The sequence below is a fragment of the Canis lupus genome, chromosome 11 (genome assembly GCF_011100685.1).
Source record: "Canis lupus familiaris isolate Mischka breed German Shepherd chromosome 11, alternate assembly UU_Cfam_GSD_1.0, whole genome shotgun sequence".
Classification (NCBI taxonomy): domain Eukaryota; kingdom Metazoa; phylum Chordata; class Mammalia; order Carnivora; family Canidae; genus Canis; species Canis lupus.
The window spans coordinates 68,669,469-68,687,634 of record NC_049232.1 but is presented as its reverse complement, the minus strand read 5'-3'; the positions used below and the strand labels follow the sequence as shown (position 1 = coordinate 68,687,634).

The 18,166-nt window shown below is 55.3% G+C and overlaps 1 protein-coding gene across 6 annotated transcripts in view; it reads right to left on the bottom strand.

The window, feature by feature from the left end:
* The window catches only part of ZNF618 (zinc finger protein 618), a 178,131-nt gene that overhangs the window by 52,125 nt on the left and 107,840 nt on the right, over positions 1–18,166 (bottom strand). For 5 of the 6 annotated variants that reach the window (XM_038553193.1, XM_038553192.1, XM_038553196.1 and 2 more), the window contains exon 3: positions 6,012–6,271. In XM_038553193.1, coding sequence (XP_038409121.1) covers positions 6,012–6,271 — 260 coding nt within the window. Of the gene's footprint in view, positions 1–6,011; positions 6,272–6,566; positions 6,875–18,166 lie in introns of all 6 variants that reach the window. The other variant, XM_038553191.1, reaches the window with a different exon arrangement.

The following is an 18,166-nucleotide window of genomic DNA, read 5'->3' as shown; positions in this document are numbered from 1 at the left end:
AACTGCACACATGTCCCCGTCCTGGGGCTTCAGCTGATGCTGCTGGTAGCTGTTTTGCATTTTCTGAATCGCCACGTCAAAACTTTCATACCTGTTACCTCGCTCTGCCCCCAACAAAGCCTCCTGGAAAGACAGGCGGATGGTCCTACAGCCATCGATCGATGAAGACAGGATGGCTCAGAGAGGTGAGGGGTCCCCGCAAGACCACAGTGCGACAGATCCTGCGTCTCTTGGATTTACAGCCCAGGGGCCCCTCCCCATGGGGGCCCTCCAACCAGGACCCCTTCCCACCCTGAAGCACCGGATGAAGGGCCAGCAGCAGAGATAAGACACGCCAGGGAGGGTGGCCAGGAGCTCTTCTTCCCCAGCGGCTGCGGCAAAGGGCTGACTGTTGGTTCTGGCAGGCTCAGGTGCAAAGCCCTGCCAACCACCCACTGGAACAGGAAACTATCAGCTGGCACAATGGAGCGGACCCGGCACCTCGCTGCCTGGGTCTGTCACAGAGCAAACCCCCACGTGGCCGGGTCTGAATGATTGCCTGCTCTTCGACTGCTGCTTCCAGAGCTGCCCGAGCCGCCGCCTCCTCTCTGGGCAGTCCTGCAGGCGTGCAAACGCCTCTACCCCTTGGTGCTCAAAGCTCGCTGCTTGGAAACATCCCGTGGAGTCCACCATCCGATGCTTGACTCTGCCTCCTGCACCCTGTCCAGTGATTTCCAGGACAGAACTCACTCCCTCACAGGCCTCCATCCGGTTCCAAACAGTTCCCATAGTCACAAAGGCCCTACCAAGCTGAGGTCATCCGGTGACGCCCCTGTACGGTTTGGGGCTACTGAGAATGCATCCACTGCTTCCCCTCCTGCTCAAATGCCTGGAGTTGTGAACACTTACATCCCATCATCTCCCCTGCGCCCCTACCCCTGGCCCCCACCCCTGGTCTCTTGGTCCCCAAGACAAAGAGCCCTTAGCTCTTCTATGGGGCTCCTCCCCATACCCAGAGTTAACTAGAGAGTTAATTCCAGAATTAACTCTGGAAATAACCTGGTTGGCCCACACCCCATATCTGGGGACAAGCCTGGCTGGGTTGCTTGCTCCCTCTGTGGGCTCCTCACCACCCGGTCTCCAGGCACCTGCAGCTCTCCCTGGGCTCCCCTCCTGGGCAGTGTAGGCTCCCTGGGGTTAAGGCCTGACGGTCTCCCCATACAGAGAAGAGCACCCACTGCTTATTAGGACCTTCTGACCACCACGGTGGGACCTGAGCATCCTTCTCTCTCAGAACCAGGAAACACTCCATGGACTGAACGTCCTGCCTGTTGTAAAGCCAGCTTGCCTTGCCTTCACCATCCAGGACGAGAATGGCAGGCAGGTTCCCACATCCTAGGATTCAACTCTGGCTGACTGGCACTGACGTCTGTGTCCTGCGCTGAGCAGGACCCGGAGGTGCACCGTAGCACCCACTGTGATGGGTCAGCGATGCCTGCCGTGAGTGTGGATGCGGCTGGGCTGCAGCAAAGGTAGCGCCCTGTGTCTAGCACTCCTCATGGCCTTCTGGAAACCTCAAGTGTGGCTCTACCACTCCTTGGGGCTGCTGTGCTGGCTTCCGCATGCGGCCGGTTGGGTGAATACAGACATCTGTGACCTCACTTCCTTTCACCTCTGGTTTTATCCAACAGAGTCACCAGGTTCAGTATTATTGCTGCTCTTCTTGCTGAAAACCCCCGAGTTTCCCCCACGCTGGCTACAGTGGCAGTGACGTTCTTTCTAAGAGTGAGAGCACAGGCACTTCTGGGCAGCCGGGAAATAGCTGCCGCCACTGCAAGCCTGGCAGCCAGCCTCCTGGGCAGGGAGGCCCCTCCTGCCTCTCCCAGCCTGAGAGGCTGCCAAATGCCACCTGCGTGTCCAAGCCCTGGCTCCTCCACGGGAAGTGGCTTAGAGGAGGTTCGTGCCACTCGGAACACTGTCTGATGGCTGTTCCGGGGCCAGTGAGGACCTGGAGGTGGGCGCAAGGGGCTGGAGCTTGGGGGAAGGGCCAACAGGAGGCCCCCGCATGGCGCAGCACTGAGTGACCTTCGGGAACACTGCTCTAATTCAGCAACAGAGGCCAGCTCTGAGCCCTGCGCATGGCTGGGTGAGCAGGGCACTTCAGAGGACCGTCAGCCCCACAGAACCTCACGCTCATCTGCCAAGTACCTGGGGAACATGTTAGCTAACTCTGCGACACCCGGCCACCATGGCATGGGTGCCTTTAAAGCAATGGCTCTAACCAGCATTCCACCCCTGGCCAGATCCCCTGGGCCTTCTCTCCTCATTTTCCTTCCAGGTGGGAGGGGGTTGCTGCGAGGTGGACGGACTTGCTACATGGCCCAGAGCAACTCTTCCCCTTTCTGTGGGCCTGTGTGTCCCTCTATAATAATGAGGGGACAAGGGTGTCAAACCCATAGCACGTACAGCCCCACACTGCCCGTTTCCACATCCGTGGCAGACATCAATAATCAATCATGCTTCATCATGCCACCCCCTTAGAATCTTTAACACAGAACCTCTAATCAACAGCAGCGATGACTTGGACTTGGCCCACAAGATAAAAGTCACTTGCCATCTTTGAGATCAGATGGATTCGAAAGACTCAATTCTTACATCGATTTTTTTTTTTTTTAAATGCCTTTCATTCCTGGTACTGAGGCCAAGACAGATTTCTCTGAGCCTGATCCTTGGCAGAAACTACACCCTCAAGGAGGAAGGTCAGCCCTGATGAATGCAAGATGAGCCCCGATAACCAGCAGGGGATGTCCAGGCCCTGCTCTGGTACGGGCTGCAAAATGGCGGCTCCACTCCCCACTTGCCACTGTGGCTTTCCTCCTTTTTCCTGAAGTCTGCCAAAAGCAGGTCACTTAGGAATGTCAACTCCAAGTCCCTGGATTCTAGGGAGGCAGCACTAGGAGGGGCTCCAGGGACGGGAGGGATAGGATAGGTTGCCCCATTCAGAGGAGACAACAGAGGCCCACTAAGAACCCATGTGTTCTGACACCTCAATCCATCGCCAACTTCTTCCCCGGCCCATTTTTTCTCTACATCGCTCTGGCTTATTCCTTAGGCTTTAGAAAAAGGCAGAGACTGTTACTACTCTTCCCCCTTGAAGAGGTACTTGAAAGACGTACTCTTCCCCCTTGAAGAGCAATGCTAATACTACTGACAATAGCTAATCGTTTGCCAAGCACAATGCTGAGTGCTTTCTATATATCATCCTTCTGAATCTTCACATAACCCCATGAATTGGCAACTGTGAGGACTGAGGCACAGAGAGGTCAAGCAGCCGGCCTGAAGTCCAACAGCTATTACATCAGAGAGCCTGGACCCGCTCCCAGACTGAAGACCGAGCTCACTGTCCTGGCACAATGCTGTTCTGGTCCATTGCACACCCATGAGGTGAGCAGGACGGGGAGCCCCACTGAAGAGAAGAGGACACTAGGGCACCGCAAAGCAAAGCCAAGGACCCTGCTGCTGAGCAGAGCTGAGCTGGAGCCCAGTGTCCGTGGCTGGCATGAGGCCCTGCGGCCTCTCACTGTGCCGGCAGCTGGCCCAGGGAGGGCTCCCTCCCAACATTTCCTTAGCACGGCTGCTCTAGGCCTTCCCTGCCGAATCCTGACTGCTGGCTCCATCCCAAGATTCAGATTCAACTACCCTTCACCGGGCCTCTCCTGGTGAAGAGGCAGAAATAGCTATTCGCTCCAATGAGTCTTAAAACACACATCCCGAAGTGAGCAAGGGCACGTCCTCTCTTGGGTCAGCTAACACATACCCAGTGGCTACCACTGTCCTTGGCCCCAGGGAGCGAATACTGATGGCGGAAGGCCTGGAAAAGCCCTTCTTCCACTCGGCCCTGGGAGAAGGCACTCGTACTCTTCACCAAGTACTGAGGGCTCATCCTAGTGCTGTCATGCGGGAGGATGGCGTTTCAGGCCACCTGAGGTTGGGTGGGGCCGTGTGATGAATGTGGCCAATGACAGGGAGGGGACTTAACTCTTCCCCCTTCTGGGCTGCAGCGGGTAATAGTTAGTGTGAGTCCCTCTAGATCTTTCTCTCTCTCTCCCTCCCTCCATCCCGTGGTAAGCAGCATTGCACATAATGGCTGCTTTTAGCATCAGTCCAGAGCAGAGCCCCCAGATGACCCACAATGGACGTGCAATGTGACTAAGAAATAAACCTTTGTGGGTTTGAGCTACCAAGATCTCATCACTTTCAGGATCTTCTGTTACTGGGGCATAACACAACCCCATCCTGACAGTTATGGCACCAATGTCAACACCGCTCCCTAGAAGACCGTATCTTGCTAGACACGATGGGGTGAGAGCAGGGAGCCCAGAGACACGATCAGACAAGACCTGGAGCACCAATCACCATAGGCTCCTATTCTCATGGCAGAGGCAGGCATGGGCAAGATCGCTGTCATCTAAAATAGATAATGGAAGTACCCAAGTGAGGGGCAAGGTAGAAACAGAACACGGTGACCAGAAGAGATTAAAGAAGGAGATGGGAGGAGATGGCACTGGATCTGGCCTGGAAAGATGGGCTGGATCTTGGCATGTGGAGATGGACAAAGGCATACCAGGGAGACAGAAGAATAGGGGCCAAGGGCAAGAAATGCTGGGGAAAGGCAGGGTGTGCAGGAATGAAAGGTCCAAAAAAACCATAAATAAGAAATAGGGCTCAGGTTATGGAGGATCTTGATACTATGGCCTTGACCCTAGTCACGGGGGGAGTCCCAAGTTTATAAGCAGGGAGTGACATGGTCAACGATTTGTTTTTGCCAAGGCTCCTGGCAGCAGGTGAGGGCAGGGAGACGCAAAGGTATGGCTGTTGGTGGGAGGCCAGGGCTGACGGTGCCACACGAACAGCAGAGGGACGGCCAGGAAAGGGAGCACGAGGCTGCTCCCAGAAGCTGGGAAGAAAAGGCAACAGGACTTGAGCATAAACCTGGGGACACCGACACAGGGGAACCTCCACACGAGGCCCTGCATGCCCACATAGGATGCGAGCCCGGGAGTCTAGAGGAAGTGAGCGAGAGCTGGACCAGGAGGGACTGGCAGAGGGAATGGAGGTGACAGACAGTGTCACCTAAGAACACACTTAGCTCAAAAATGTGGAGGACCATGCGGATGGGAACAGACCAGGCAAGGCCTCGATGCCGGGGTGGGGCTCGCAGACTTTATTTTACAGGCCTGGGGTTACAAACCCGTGGCCACGGAACGACTCTGACCCACATATGTGTTTGGTTTGGCCGATTTCAAAAGCCGAATTAGTCACCAACATTTAAAGCCAAGAGAATTCACATCACATCTCTCACTTCTGGTGCGTGGCACACCCAAAGATCCGGCCACGCTGAGCTCCCACCCAGGCACTGGGGCAACAGGGGACTGAGCCCCTCCGCGTGTGCGCTGGGCCCCGTGAGCATCTGAGTCCATGAACTTGGCAGGCCTCCGAGGGGAATCCCTTGGCTCACGCTGGAAAGTGAGGGGAAGAGAGGATTTCTCCAGGACTCATTCCCACGGAGCTCCTCTGAGCCTGACCCAGCCCACAAGGGGCTGGGGAAGGTGCTGGTCTGTCATCAATCTGACCCCAACCGGCACCTGCTCCGAGCAGGACCTATACTGGGAGCTGCCTTCAGGAGCCCAAAGTAAAGCCAAGGAGGAAAAAATGCAGATGGGCAACGAGTGCAGTAGCTGCACTAGACCCCCCTGGGGGGCACGGCAGTCCCATGGCATGAGGGATGCACCCCACCTACAGAAAGTTCCAGTCATCTGACCTGAACAAAGTCTTAAACACAGACAGGGCTTTGGCAGGTCAGGTGGAAAGGAGGTCCAGAGAGGACTGTACAAGCAAAGGCAAGTCTAAGGAGCCTAGGCCCCATCCTCAGGGCAGAGGGGAGCCATGGAAGCTCCCTCAGCCACGGAGAGCACGCCTTCGCCCCACGCCCCGCCCTGGTCCCGCCCCGACCCTCTCGGATGGGCACTCACCAAGGGTCTGCTGGTTGCGGACACCACCAATCACCACGCAGATCTCGGCGGGCACGTCGCCTGTCCCGTCCTTGCCGACGGCCTTCTTCTCCTCCTTGGCCTCCCCCTGCCAGATCACCTCCTGGATGTAGTCGTCGGGTAGCTCCGTCTTCACCTTCACCTCCGTCATCGTTCCCTGCTCGGCACTCAGCGAGGCCTCGGCGGGCGCGGGCTCTGGCCCCTCCACCTTGGTGCTCTTCTGGCTGCGCTTCAAGCGCTCCCTGGGGGAAGAAGAGTTAGCTCAGGGTGGACCCCATGCCAGCCCCCAGACATCTGGAAGCCCACCGGCCCAGGGGGGCGCAACATGTTTAGCTGCAGACCCACTTCCCCGGGCATCTCAGCCCGAAGCGCACGGCCCCCACGGCTGCCCCTCAGGGCCTGCCCGGGAAACCAGGGTGCTCCGAGGAACACGGTTTGAAAAATTCCTGGGCTAGGGTGGCCCCAGTTCCACCCATTTCACAGCCAGGGAAGCTGGGATCTAAAGAGGTCTAAATGTGCCCAGTAATTAACTCTTACAACTCCAAGGGCAGCTCCGGGTGGTGGAAATCAAGTCATCTGAAGGTGATGAGCTTGCCGAGGTGCTGAGGAGCTGAGGTGCTGAGCAGCTCGGTAAGATGCAGATTTGCTTCAGCAGGTCCCGGGTTTAGCCTGAGATTCTGGTTTTCCCACAAGCACGCAGCCAAGGCCGGCGCTGCTAGTCTTCAATCCGCACCTCGAGCAGCGAGAGTTTAAGTGGCCTGATGTGTACAAAGTGCCTCGTGCTGTTCTCGTCCCTCCTTGGCAGAAGGGCAGGAGATTTCATCCAAGTTCCTCCCTGTTCCCACCTGACAGATGGGCGATGACAAGCCAAAAGCCTCACTCAGACCAACACTTGGGCCTCCAGGTAGGTCTTCGAATATCAGAAAACATCCTTAAGGTAACGAGATCGACACTGGGGTGGGCAGGGCACAGGTTCTGGAGCCAGGGCAGGGCTGGGGCTCACTCAGCGCCACATGCAAGACTGGTGGCAGGCCAAGGCATGAAGCCAGGTCCCTGCCATCTCTCAAACAGATGGTTCAATGTGACCCTTAGGGTCATAAGGGCCCCCTCGTCCTTCTGGCTGGGGGATCATCAGCATCATTCCCATCTCTGAGGTACAGAAACCCAGGTGTGCAAGAATGGGAGATCACATCATGTCCAGCCCGGGGAAGCCACCCTGTCATGTCCAGCCCTCTCCACAGCATCAGGGAAGCATCTGGACTGCACTGAAAGGTGCAGACTCGAGGCACACTCAGGCAAGATCCACCAGCATACCACCTGGAGCTTCGTGGAGGTGCTGGGCCGGGGGGCAGGGACCCAGGTTCTGACCCTGATCTGCAGTGGGCTTGCTGTGTGACTCTGGACAAGACCTTACTCTTCTCGGGGTTTCAGCAGCTTCATCTGTCACCAAGGGCATGAGTTTGATCATAGTCACTGTCCCTCCCAGCTGTGAACTTGCTCTGAGGTTGGGGAATTGAGGAAAGAGAGGGGGAGGGTCCCAGCTAATGAGGAGGGAGCAAGGAGAAGGCACTGGGGAGGTATTATGGCCAGAACTGGGTCCCCCTACCTTCCCACAGTTTGTATGGTGAGGTCTTAAACCCCACCGACTATAGCTGGAAACAGGGTCTCTAAGAGATAATTAAGGATAATGAACTCATAAAGGTAGAGCCCTAATCTGACAGGGCTGTGGCCTTAGAAGAACAGGAAGAGAGAGCTCTCTCTCTGCCCGTCTCCCTGCCACGTGAGGGCACGCAGAGGAGGTGGCTGTCTGCAAGCCAAGAAGAGGGTTCTCACCAGTAACCAAGTCTGGTCTCAGACTTCCACCCTCCACGACTGTGTGACAATACATCCCTGTTGTCCAAGCCACCCCGTCTGTGGTCTTTTGTTACGGCAGCCCGAGCAGACGAACACACAGGACTCAGCTGGAGTGAAGAGGAAGGCTGGGGGGTGGGGGGACCCAGCCAGGAGCCAGGGCTGTCCAGTCAGCCACCTCCATACTGTGTGACCCGAGCCAGCTGCCTGACCTCTGAGCCCCAGTTTTCCCATCTGCAGAATGGAGCTAACAGGATTGTCAGGCAGATTTCAATCACCTAACAGAACACTCGGCACGGCGGCCGGCCCGTAACAGCGCACAAGACACAGCCACCATCACTATCATTAATGATGACAAATGAGTGCAGCATCTCTAGCACACAGTGGGCCCAGTGACACCTACTCCCCGTGGGCCTGACGCATTTGCCCTTCTCCGCAGCAGGAGACATAGATCAGGATGGTTCGATCGCCTCCGTGTTCAGTTCTTTTACCGATTTAAGAAAACACTGAAGTCACTTCCCACGGGCCGTGACTGTCCTAACATACCGACTGTTTTCATCTCGGGTACAACCAGGGAGGAAGTCCCAGGATTATCTCTTTTACAGATAAGGAAATGGAGGCAGTGAGAGGAGAAATAACTTGATCCAAGTCACACAGGTAGGAAGACGTGGAACCAAACTGGATGCAGGCATCTTGGTTCTTAGCCGCGGAGCACTGCGACTAGCGGGGTGCCCACCTGCCCCTAGCGCAGCTCCCACGTCACCCATCCTTGACCTTCTGCATCCAGAAGAGACTCAGAACTGAGCTGCTAGTAGGTGAACAGGGGGAAGGCAGATGGCCTGGCTTTCCAGGCTGCTGCTTCCTCCAAGGGGGGATATCTTGAGCTAGGAAAGGAGCAAAGCCTACCCATCCCCCACTTCAGTCGTCACAGAGCCAAAAAGCATCTTGGTCCAGTGAGGCCCCAGGAGCCGCAGGACCGGCAGGTCTGAGAAGTGACCAGGGGACAGCAATGGCTTGAGGACAACCTATCAGCCAGCCAGCAACAGAAGGGGAGGTCCTGGGGGTGGAGGTCTCCCTGGCACTGGGGCACCAGAGCAGAGGTAAAAGGACAATCAGGCTGGAATGGGATGTGATGGACCCAGAAGGAAGGTTCCGAAGTTGGAAGGTCCCATGGCCAATCTCAGAACTGTCACTTTCAAGCTCTGGGTTCTTGTGCAAGTGGCTCCAGTCCTCCTTCCAAGCCTCAGTGTTCACACCTGTGCCATGGGGACAAGCACAGCACCTGCCCCGCAGTGCTGTGATGCAGAGTCAATGCAATGCCTGTAAGGGCCCCTACACAATGGCCCCAGTGGAGACGGTTGACACTTATCTACTGTCTTATACGGGGTGCAGAGGGAAGTATGCGAGGATGCAGGCCTGACATGGCACAGATGGCACTGCAGGTGCCGTGGAGGCAAATCAACAGGGGTTCAAATCCCATCACTACCACATCTGGGCTGGTGACCCTGAGTGAGCCTATGCACACACCGGTGAAGTGGGGAGCCCCACATCCGCTCAAAAGGTCTTGTGAAGATCAACCGCAAAAATGTCAATCCAGCACCTCGTCTAGGGCGGCTCACAGAGCACGAGGATCATGCCCGTGGGAACTGGTGACAGTTACTGAAACTGCTGCTCCGTGCCTGAGAGCACTCGGGTGCTAACAAACAGTCCCACTAGCCCTGAGGCTTGCTGGGCACGGGGTGGAATGCGGGGATCCCATCTGAGCCTGAATGCCAGCCCGGCAAGAGCACAGCCCACAGGTGTCAGCCGGGCTGCTGGGAGGGCAGGCGGGCAGCCGGGGACTCACCCTGGCTCGGCGCTGGCTGTCCTGGCAACGATGCACAGAAAGTGAAGCCCCAGGGATGGGGCGGATGTGCTTCCAGGACAGCAAAGAGGCCCTCTGGACACAAAGGGTCCACCTGCCTGTGCTCCCGCAACTGAGGTCACACAGGACGGAAGGCAACAGGACAGACTCTCGCCTGGAATATTGTCAAACCCGATCTGTCGCTGCCAACGTTCAGAAGCTCAGCCTCAGGTCTACGAGCACGTGCCTGTTGCACCTGAACAGGCTCGGTGTCCCTTCCTGCTCTCAAGGACCACACCAGCCTCAGGATGTCCTGATTGGGGGGGGGGGGGTTGCTGGAATCAGACAGGCTGGGCATCCACACACCCTGTGACCTTGGGCTAGACTCCCTCTCTGAGCCTCAGTTTCCTCCTCTGTTAAAGAAAGACCATGATCCTTGCCAGCGCGAGGGTGGGAGCTGAGCCAGGGAGCTGGGGCAGACTGGATTTCCACGGACGGCAGCTGCCATTAGGGTAACATCATGGATTCATGACGACATCCCCACCTCTGGGAAACCTTCCCTGCTTGCTCGAGATGGCATCAGATCTCCTTTCTGGCCCCATCTGGCCCCCACAGGAGACTCTGAGCCATCCTGTCACCCGCAGGCACTCCCTTAAATGAGACACCTCCGAGCCTTGGCAGCGCCAAGGACACTGGCAACTCCTCTTCTCCTGGCTTCATGCTTTAGATTTATAAGCCCAAATGTTGCTTTTCTCGGGTGCTCTGCATTTAATTAGGTGTCCTAATAACAATGGAATCACTGAAGTACTTATATCACTTTGAGTTAGTGGTGTAGCATCTTCTAACTTCTTCAAAAAAAATTTTTTTTTCATATATCATTTTTTAAAATAGAGCTCATTATTTTAATTATATCCATTTAAATGTACAGTGGAGCCCTTGGATATTCTCAGCACGAATCATTAGGTATATTAGTGAAAAAGCACTCGGAATCTATCTACATGCTGACACTCCATAATCTATTCTATTTGTGTCGCTGTAAAATAGATTTATATATAGATAACTACAAAATAGTTGCTCAAGATATGCTATGAATTTTATATTTAACCTGAGTCACACTTCAATATAAAATCTAAAGTCAGGCACTAAAAGGATATTTCTCTTTAAGCACATATCGTCTGTGGTCACTGCCTACCGCTCGGGCCAGAATCCCAAGAAAGAAGCCAGACCAAGAGGGTCCCTGCCCAAGGAGTCACCCAAGAACACTGACCCTTCATTAAGGCTATGGTGCTCAAGGCATGTTCCTTGAAAGCCTAGGGGTTCCACAGCAGTGGCCCCGAAGCACCCAGGAGCCCTGAATAAAGAGGGTGGCATTGAGTGGGGCTCCAAGACCCCTATTCCCTCTTTGATTTGAGCCTGATACATGTATGTATGGCTTCTTTCCCCCAGTAGTGGAGAAAATGGTCCCTACCCAAGATATGCCCACGTCCTCAGCCCCAGAACCGATGACTGGGACCTTATTTGGAAAAGGCTCTTGGCAGATGTATTTAATTTCAGGATCTTAAGGCGAGATCACCATGAATCACCTACGTGGACCCTAATGCAATGACACACACAGGCGATATGACATCAGAACAGGGGCCAAGGCAGAGAGGGAAGGCAACATGACCGTGGAGGCAGAGACTGGAAGGCGGCAGCCACAAGTCAAGGAACGCTACGCTATGGCCACAAGAAACTTTTAAGGCAAAGAACAGATTCTCCCCCAGAGCCCTGAAAACCGAAAGAGGACGAGCCTCCGGTCGGTAGCAAGATCGAGTACAGCAGCCGCTGGGTCAGAGGAACTGAAGAACGTGCCCCGGGGCGTCAGTTTGCAAGCCACTCCCCTGGGCTCCCCTCGACTCTTCTGCTTCGTTCTTACTCATCCCCAACGCTGCGCGTGGCCGGAGCCTGCCAGGAAAGTTTCGGAAGCAAATCTCTTCCTCTGCGTTTCACCAGGTGGTTCCTCAAGCCGAGGACCCGCCCCATCCCACCCCACCCAGCATTCACGAGAGCCCTGCAGCCAGATGCAGAAACCGAAGCTCAGAACAGGACCCCAGGGCCCGATGCTCTGGTTCCTGTCCACAGCAAGAGGCCTGGGCACACGGGAACCCAATCACCGCTGTGAATGAAGGGCGTGCCCAAGGTCACACAACTTCCCGCGGCCAAAAACAGTCTTTCCTGACTCCTATCCTGGTGCTGTTCCCACTGCACAGTGCAAGCAAACAACTTATCAGTGGATCTGGGCATCAGACAAATGCCCCTCCTGGCCACGCTGGAGGAAGAGGTCTAGGGGATGTCATGTGGCCTGGGGTCACACGGCTTCGTGTCTGGGTGCTCTGGGTGTAATTTCTCCAACCTTCCGGCAAAAACGCTAATGCCTGACGCTCTACCAAGTCATAGTAGTTACAAGGGGTTCTCGGCACCCTGGACGTCATCGTGCCCCTGCCCGACCGGTCTTCCCATCCTCATGACAAGCGAGCTGGAATCTAAGGCTGCGGTAGAGGCCAGACCCCTACCCCGCATGGCGGGTGTACCTCCCCCTGTGCCCCAGCGCTCGGCCTGAGGACCACCGCACCTCTTGCAAAGGCTCCTGCTTTTTCACTCGGGTACTTCAGCCACCTGAAACGACGTTAAGGGTGGGTGGAAAATCTCTAATCACAGAGTGTAAATAATGACTTGGTTTAACTCCCGCTAGAATAAAACTTCATTAAAAGACTCCACTCATTAGGAATGAGGGTTAAGTAGCCTCACGCTGAGCTTAAATACACTCTCCACGAATGCATGGACGCACGGGGTGTGAAAGGGGCTAAGGCACACCCAGCCGTGACCTCAGGGGATGCACATACCCACGTGTCCACGGAGTCCCCCGACCTACTGATGATCCAAGTGCTGCAAACGATTCTTACCTATTCACAGGCTCCAGCAGGACCCTCCCTGTCAAGGCTTCCACGTCCATCAAGGCTTCTGCCTCCCGCATCCTGCTAGGGCTGCTCTTCTCCCCAAGGCCTCCTGTGACCTCCAGGCTCCTAGGGCCTATGGTCCCTTCCCGTCCTCTGCAACCTCCTCCTCAATCAGCGGCCTCGGACAAGCGCCTCCCTGTCCCCTCTGTCCAAAACCTTTGCTCCCTCTGGCTCTGTGCCCACCTACCTTCTGTCCCCTCCTCTGTCCTGTGCTGATTGCTCTTCACCAATTCTTCACCCTTATACGCTGACATGCCCCAAGGATCAGTCCTAGAACCCCTTCTATCTTTAACCACATTCACTCCCTAAGTGATCTCCTCCAGAGTCAGGCTTTTAAATATTAACAGCGTGATGATGAATCCCAAATTCTGTCTCCAGCTGGGGCCTCCGCCTGAACTCCAGACCCACACACACACAACCGCCAGCTGGACACCTCCTCCTGGATGCCCAAGAAGCACCCATATTTAACAGGTCCAACTGAGCTACTGCTAACACCTCTTGACCCAAGTCAAGACAACAACCCTGACTCCTATCCCGGAGCTCTTGCCGCTAAACCCTGCAGCCCACGATGCCACGATCAAATAACCGCAGACTTCTCAATCTTAGTTGATAGCAATTCCAACCCTCTAGCTTCTCGGGCCCAGACCCTGGAACTAACCCGTCCTCCTTCCCTCACTCTGTACTAAGGCACACCTATCAACTCCACCTTCAAGATATGTCCAGAGCCTGAGTACTCCTCACCAGCACGTGGCCACGACCGCCACTGGTCCCGACCGCCTCCCCAGCTTCCTGCCTTGTGGTCAATCGCACAGCCAGTCTCCTGCTCCTACCCCTGCCCAGTGCCTCGAAGTTGATGTTCAACACGGCAGCCATGGCGACCTTATTAAAACAAGCCAGGTTGTGTCACCCCTGGCCCCATTATGGCCCCACATCTCACCAGAAATAACAGCCAGAGTCCTTGCGCTGACCCTTGGGGCTTCCCGGGACACACTCCCTTGCTGGCCACACCAGTCTCCCCGCTGTTCCCTTAGGACATGGGGCCTGAGGCCTCTGCCTGGAATAATCTCCCAGTCCCAGATGCCTTCACCATTAGTCCCCACTCAAACATCCCAGGGCCAGTGGAGACATCCTGGCTGTTCGATCTAAACCACATGCGGCTCACCCCGGCCTTCCCTACCCCATCTCTTCATTCCCTGCTTTACTTGTTCGGTTCATCTGCCTCTCATCCTCTTCACGGTCTGTCCTGCTGGAACGTGACCTCCGGGAGGATGAGGACTCTCTCTTGTCCACTGCCTGTCGCATCCCAGCACCTACAACTGCACGTGGCACAGGGGAGGCGATGGGCAGGCACTGGTTCACCGAAGGATCTAAGCAATGCATCCTGGAGAGGGCAGTGCCAACGTGGCCTTTGGGGCATGTCTCTCTCCCTGTCTCTATCTTCCCCCCCCCTCACACACACACACAAAGAATGTGGATGGTTTAACTGCTTTCATTAACGTTCAGAACCAAAGCAGCAAGGCCCACCCCCTGGCCCTCGGTATCACATGATCTGGAGAAGTTCAACATGACCCACGATCTGAATATTGATGCTTCTTCTAGAAGTGCCACACTTTTTTTTTTTACAGTAAGATCTTTTTTTTTTAAAGTTTATTTATTTATTTTTTTAATTTATGATAGTCACACAGAGAGAGAGAGAGAGAGGCAGAGGGAGAAGCAGGCTCCATGCACCGGGAGCCTGACGTGGGATTCGATCCCGGGTCTCCAGGATCGTGCCCTGGGCCAAAGGCAGGCGCCAAACCGCTGCGCCACCCAGGGGTCCCAGAAGTGCCACACTCTTATCTTGCTCCTCTCCAGCGGGACTTTCTCAAATGTAATGCACTCTTCCTTCTCCCTGAAACGCCAAACTAGGGTAGCCTGGGGGATGCTCTGACACCAACTCTTTTTCTTCCCCAGCTTTGCTGAGATATTACTAACATGTTAAGATAGGGAAGTTTAAGGGGAGCCCTGCGATGATCTGTGCTGCGAAGTGCCACCAACTCTCAAGCGTGCAGGCCTGCTATGACCAACGTGGCTCGGCACACGCAAGGGCCCTCAGGGCCCAGGGTGGGTTGCTGAACTCCTAGGATGGCCACTCTCACTGGCATCCCTCTGGGAGCCTGGAACCTCATTCCTGTGGCTTCTGGAATGGCCCCCTCTGCTTCTAATGGGCTCCTGTTCTGAATCTGCCCTCTGACCCCACGTAGTTGAGAGAGACCTCCACCAGGGGCAAAGGCTCTGCCCCCCCTGCTTTCCGTGTCCCTGTGCCTGGCCCGTAGCAGATGTTGGCTGACGTCTGCCAAACGACACAGAGAATGGCCCAAGGTACGTACGCCAGCATGAAGGTGGAGGCGATTACAGCAACAATATCATAAGGAGGGAGTGGGGACAAGAGCAGCTACGGTGTACTGTGTGCCTTGACATGCCAGGCATGGTGCTTCACCCTGCGTCCACACACATCCCACTGTTCCCAATGCCTGATATATGCTAGGTTCTTTTGCCCCTGAGGATCAGGGGCACCTGGGGGGGCTCAGTTAAGTGCCTGCCTTGGGCTGAGGTCATGATCCCAGGGTCCTGGGGTCGAGCCCCATGTCGGGCTCCCTGCTCAGTGGGGAGTCTGCTTCTCCTGCCCCCTCTGCCCCTTTCCCCACGCTCGCTCTGCAACCTCAGTCTCTCTCTCAAATCATTTTTTTAAAGATTTTTAAAAGATTTTTAAGATTTTATTTATTCATTCATGAGAGACAGAGAGAGAGAGAGAGAAGAGAGAGAGAGGCAGAGACACAGGCAGAGGGAAAAGCAGGCTCAATGCAGGGAGCCTGATGTGGGACTTGATCCCGGGTCTCCAGGATCACACCCCGGGCCAAAGGCGACGCTAAACCGCTGAGCCACCCGGGCTGCCCACAGATAAATCTTTTTTAAAAAAAGAAAAAGGAGAATCAGAGAAACAGAGTGACTTTTTCACAGTCACACAGCTTTCTAGTGACAGAATGAGATGCACTCAGACCTGCTCAACTCCCACACCTGGGCTTTCAATCATTTGGATTCTTTGCTTTCCCTTCTCAAAAGAAGAGAGGATTAAAAAACCAAAACCAAAACACTTGCTAAATGAATGGACAAATTAATGACTAATTGACCACAAAGTCCCAAAAGATGGGGAACACACCCCCTCGTCTCCTCCTGTATCCTCAGCATCTTGATGGAAGGGGGGGGTGCATCCTAGATGCTTAACACAGTAACACAGAAATGTGATAAAACTAAGGAACGAGGGGTTCCACGGCGGCAAGTGCTTGGGCTTTAGGATCACTGTCGACCTCTAACTCTCCTTGACATGTTCTAAAATGGCTGCTGTGTTCAGACGTGTCCTGTGGACCTAGGGTCTCCTGTCTTTCGCGACAAGGACAGGAATCCTAACAGAGATAAAGGCTGCAGCTTCCACCAGCCTGGAAGGACCGAGAGAGACAGAGAGAGAACCGACAGCAAAACCCCAATTTCCACAAACCCCGCTAACGAGGCCTGTGCCTGTATTTACTATTCCACCCGTGTTTCGAATCTTCACATCATCACCCATGCCTTCATAACCCTCAGAATTATCTGCACTTCCATTTGTCATGTATCACTGATATATTTTAATAAATAGTCAAGTAGAAAAGATTAGATTAATAGATTAAAACTATTAACCTATTAAACAACTCTTAACAGTCTAGAAATTCAAAATAACCTACAATGCATAAATATATCATTAGTTTGAGATAATTCTTAGGCACTTAATTTTCTTCAGTGTATGGTGTCAGTCAGCCACGACGTCGGGTAATACTGCAGTTCAGAAAGACAGCATGGAGATTTAAATATTAAGAGTTAATTCCCTGGTTAATTTAAACCTAAAATAGAGAGAAGCAGGAGTCTTGAGCAATGCTGTCAAGTCACAAACCCCCAACATTTAGCAGGACGGGGCCCGCCGGGTAAAGCTGGGAACTTCTTTCACGGGTGTCACGGCACAGGGAGGGCTGGCCCAGGTCATTAAAAAGAATTACTGTTAAGGGCATCTTAAGCAGACACACAGCCTGCGTTTTGCAACGGCTGCGGCAGTGATGCAGGTGGGCTCCGTGAGCAAGGAGCAACTGGCCCGTGAGCGTGCACCCCTCACCCAGACGGCGGGACGCTGCACACCCGGGAATCCTTACCCAGACCCAACTCCCTCAACCCCTCAACCGGCCGGTGGGGAAGGGGAGGCCCCAGAGGAGTCCCTCGCCCACTGTCCTGCAGAAGTCCCCTGGGCCCCCATGGGGTCCCCTGCAGACCCCAGGGGGGCAGCCAACTCAACCACACAAGACTGAGGTGGCCCCTAAGCCAGTCCTCACACTGGCTAATGTGACAACAGAGAAAAAATACTCTCCCTCTGCCACCAATTCGGTTCCCTGCCCAGGCTGTGACTTAGCCACTGTCTCCCTCACCCCCACCCCCACCCCCGATGCCCAGCTTCTCTGGCCACTTTCCTCTTGGGATGGAAGGTAAAGAAGCTTCCCAACAGGACCCCTCTGCTCCATCATCCTGCCCACAGGACCTGCCCTGCTGCCGTCTTGCCCACGTGGCCCTGACACGCGGCCCTGTCCTCCCGAGGTGTCCGGGGGTAATAAGCTAGATGCTGCGCTGTTGCCAAGTTTCCTAACCCACCTACACCCCCCTCCCCTCCCCTCCCCTCCCTGCGTGGACACTGGGCAAGTCACCAGGAACCACGAAGGGTGGGTCAGAAGACTCGAGGGCAGAGGTGGCCGCACGGCACCCAGCACGGCACCACACACAGCGCGGCTCCAGCCGCCTTAGTTCTGTCTCCCGTCCCGCCCGAGCGCTTGCTGGACAGAAATGTGCACCGTGTGGTCAAACTCTGAAAAACAGCAGCTCTCAGGCCACGGACGGAGTACTTCCTAAATGAAGCAGAGGGGCGATTTTTTAGGCCCTGTGAGAAGAGAAGTGGGGGGGGGGGGGCATGGCCAAGCCCCGTGCAGCAGCACCGAGGGCGGGGAAGGACGCACACGGCGGGGAAGGACGCACACGGCGGCAGCGCCCACGCAGGCGGCCAGGGAGGTGTGGAGGGGCTGGCGCGCCAAAGCACCACGCTCGGCACGGAGCAGAAGCTGAGGGGGAGCACCTCCATCTCCCCCATTAGCAGAGCCAGCAACTGTGGAGATTTCCAGAGTTGTTCTCTCAGCCCAAGGGCCTTTGGCATCCAGGGCCTCGAGAAGCACCCAGGTTGGATCATCCTCCTTCCCATCCTCGAGATTGAGCTTCATCGGGACAAGGCGAGACTTCCAAGTGCCTCGAACGGTTGAAGCACGAGGGCTCCACATTCTGAATCTGCTCACAAGGAGCAGGGGGTCAGGGTTGGGGGGGGGGAGACTCCCGCCAGGTGCACG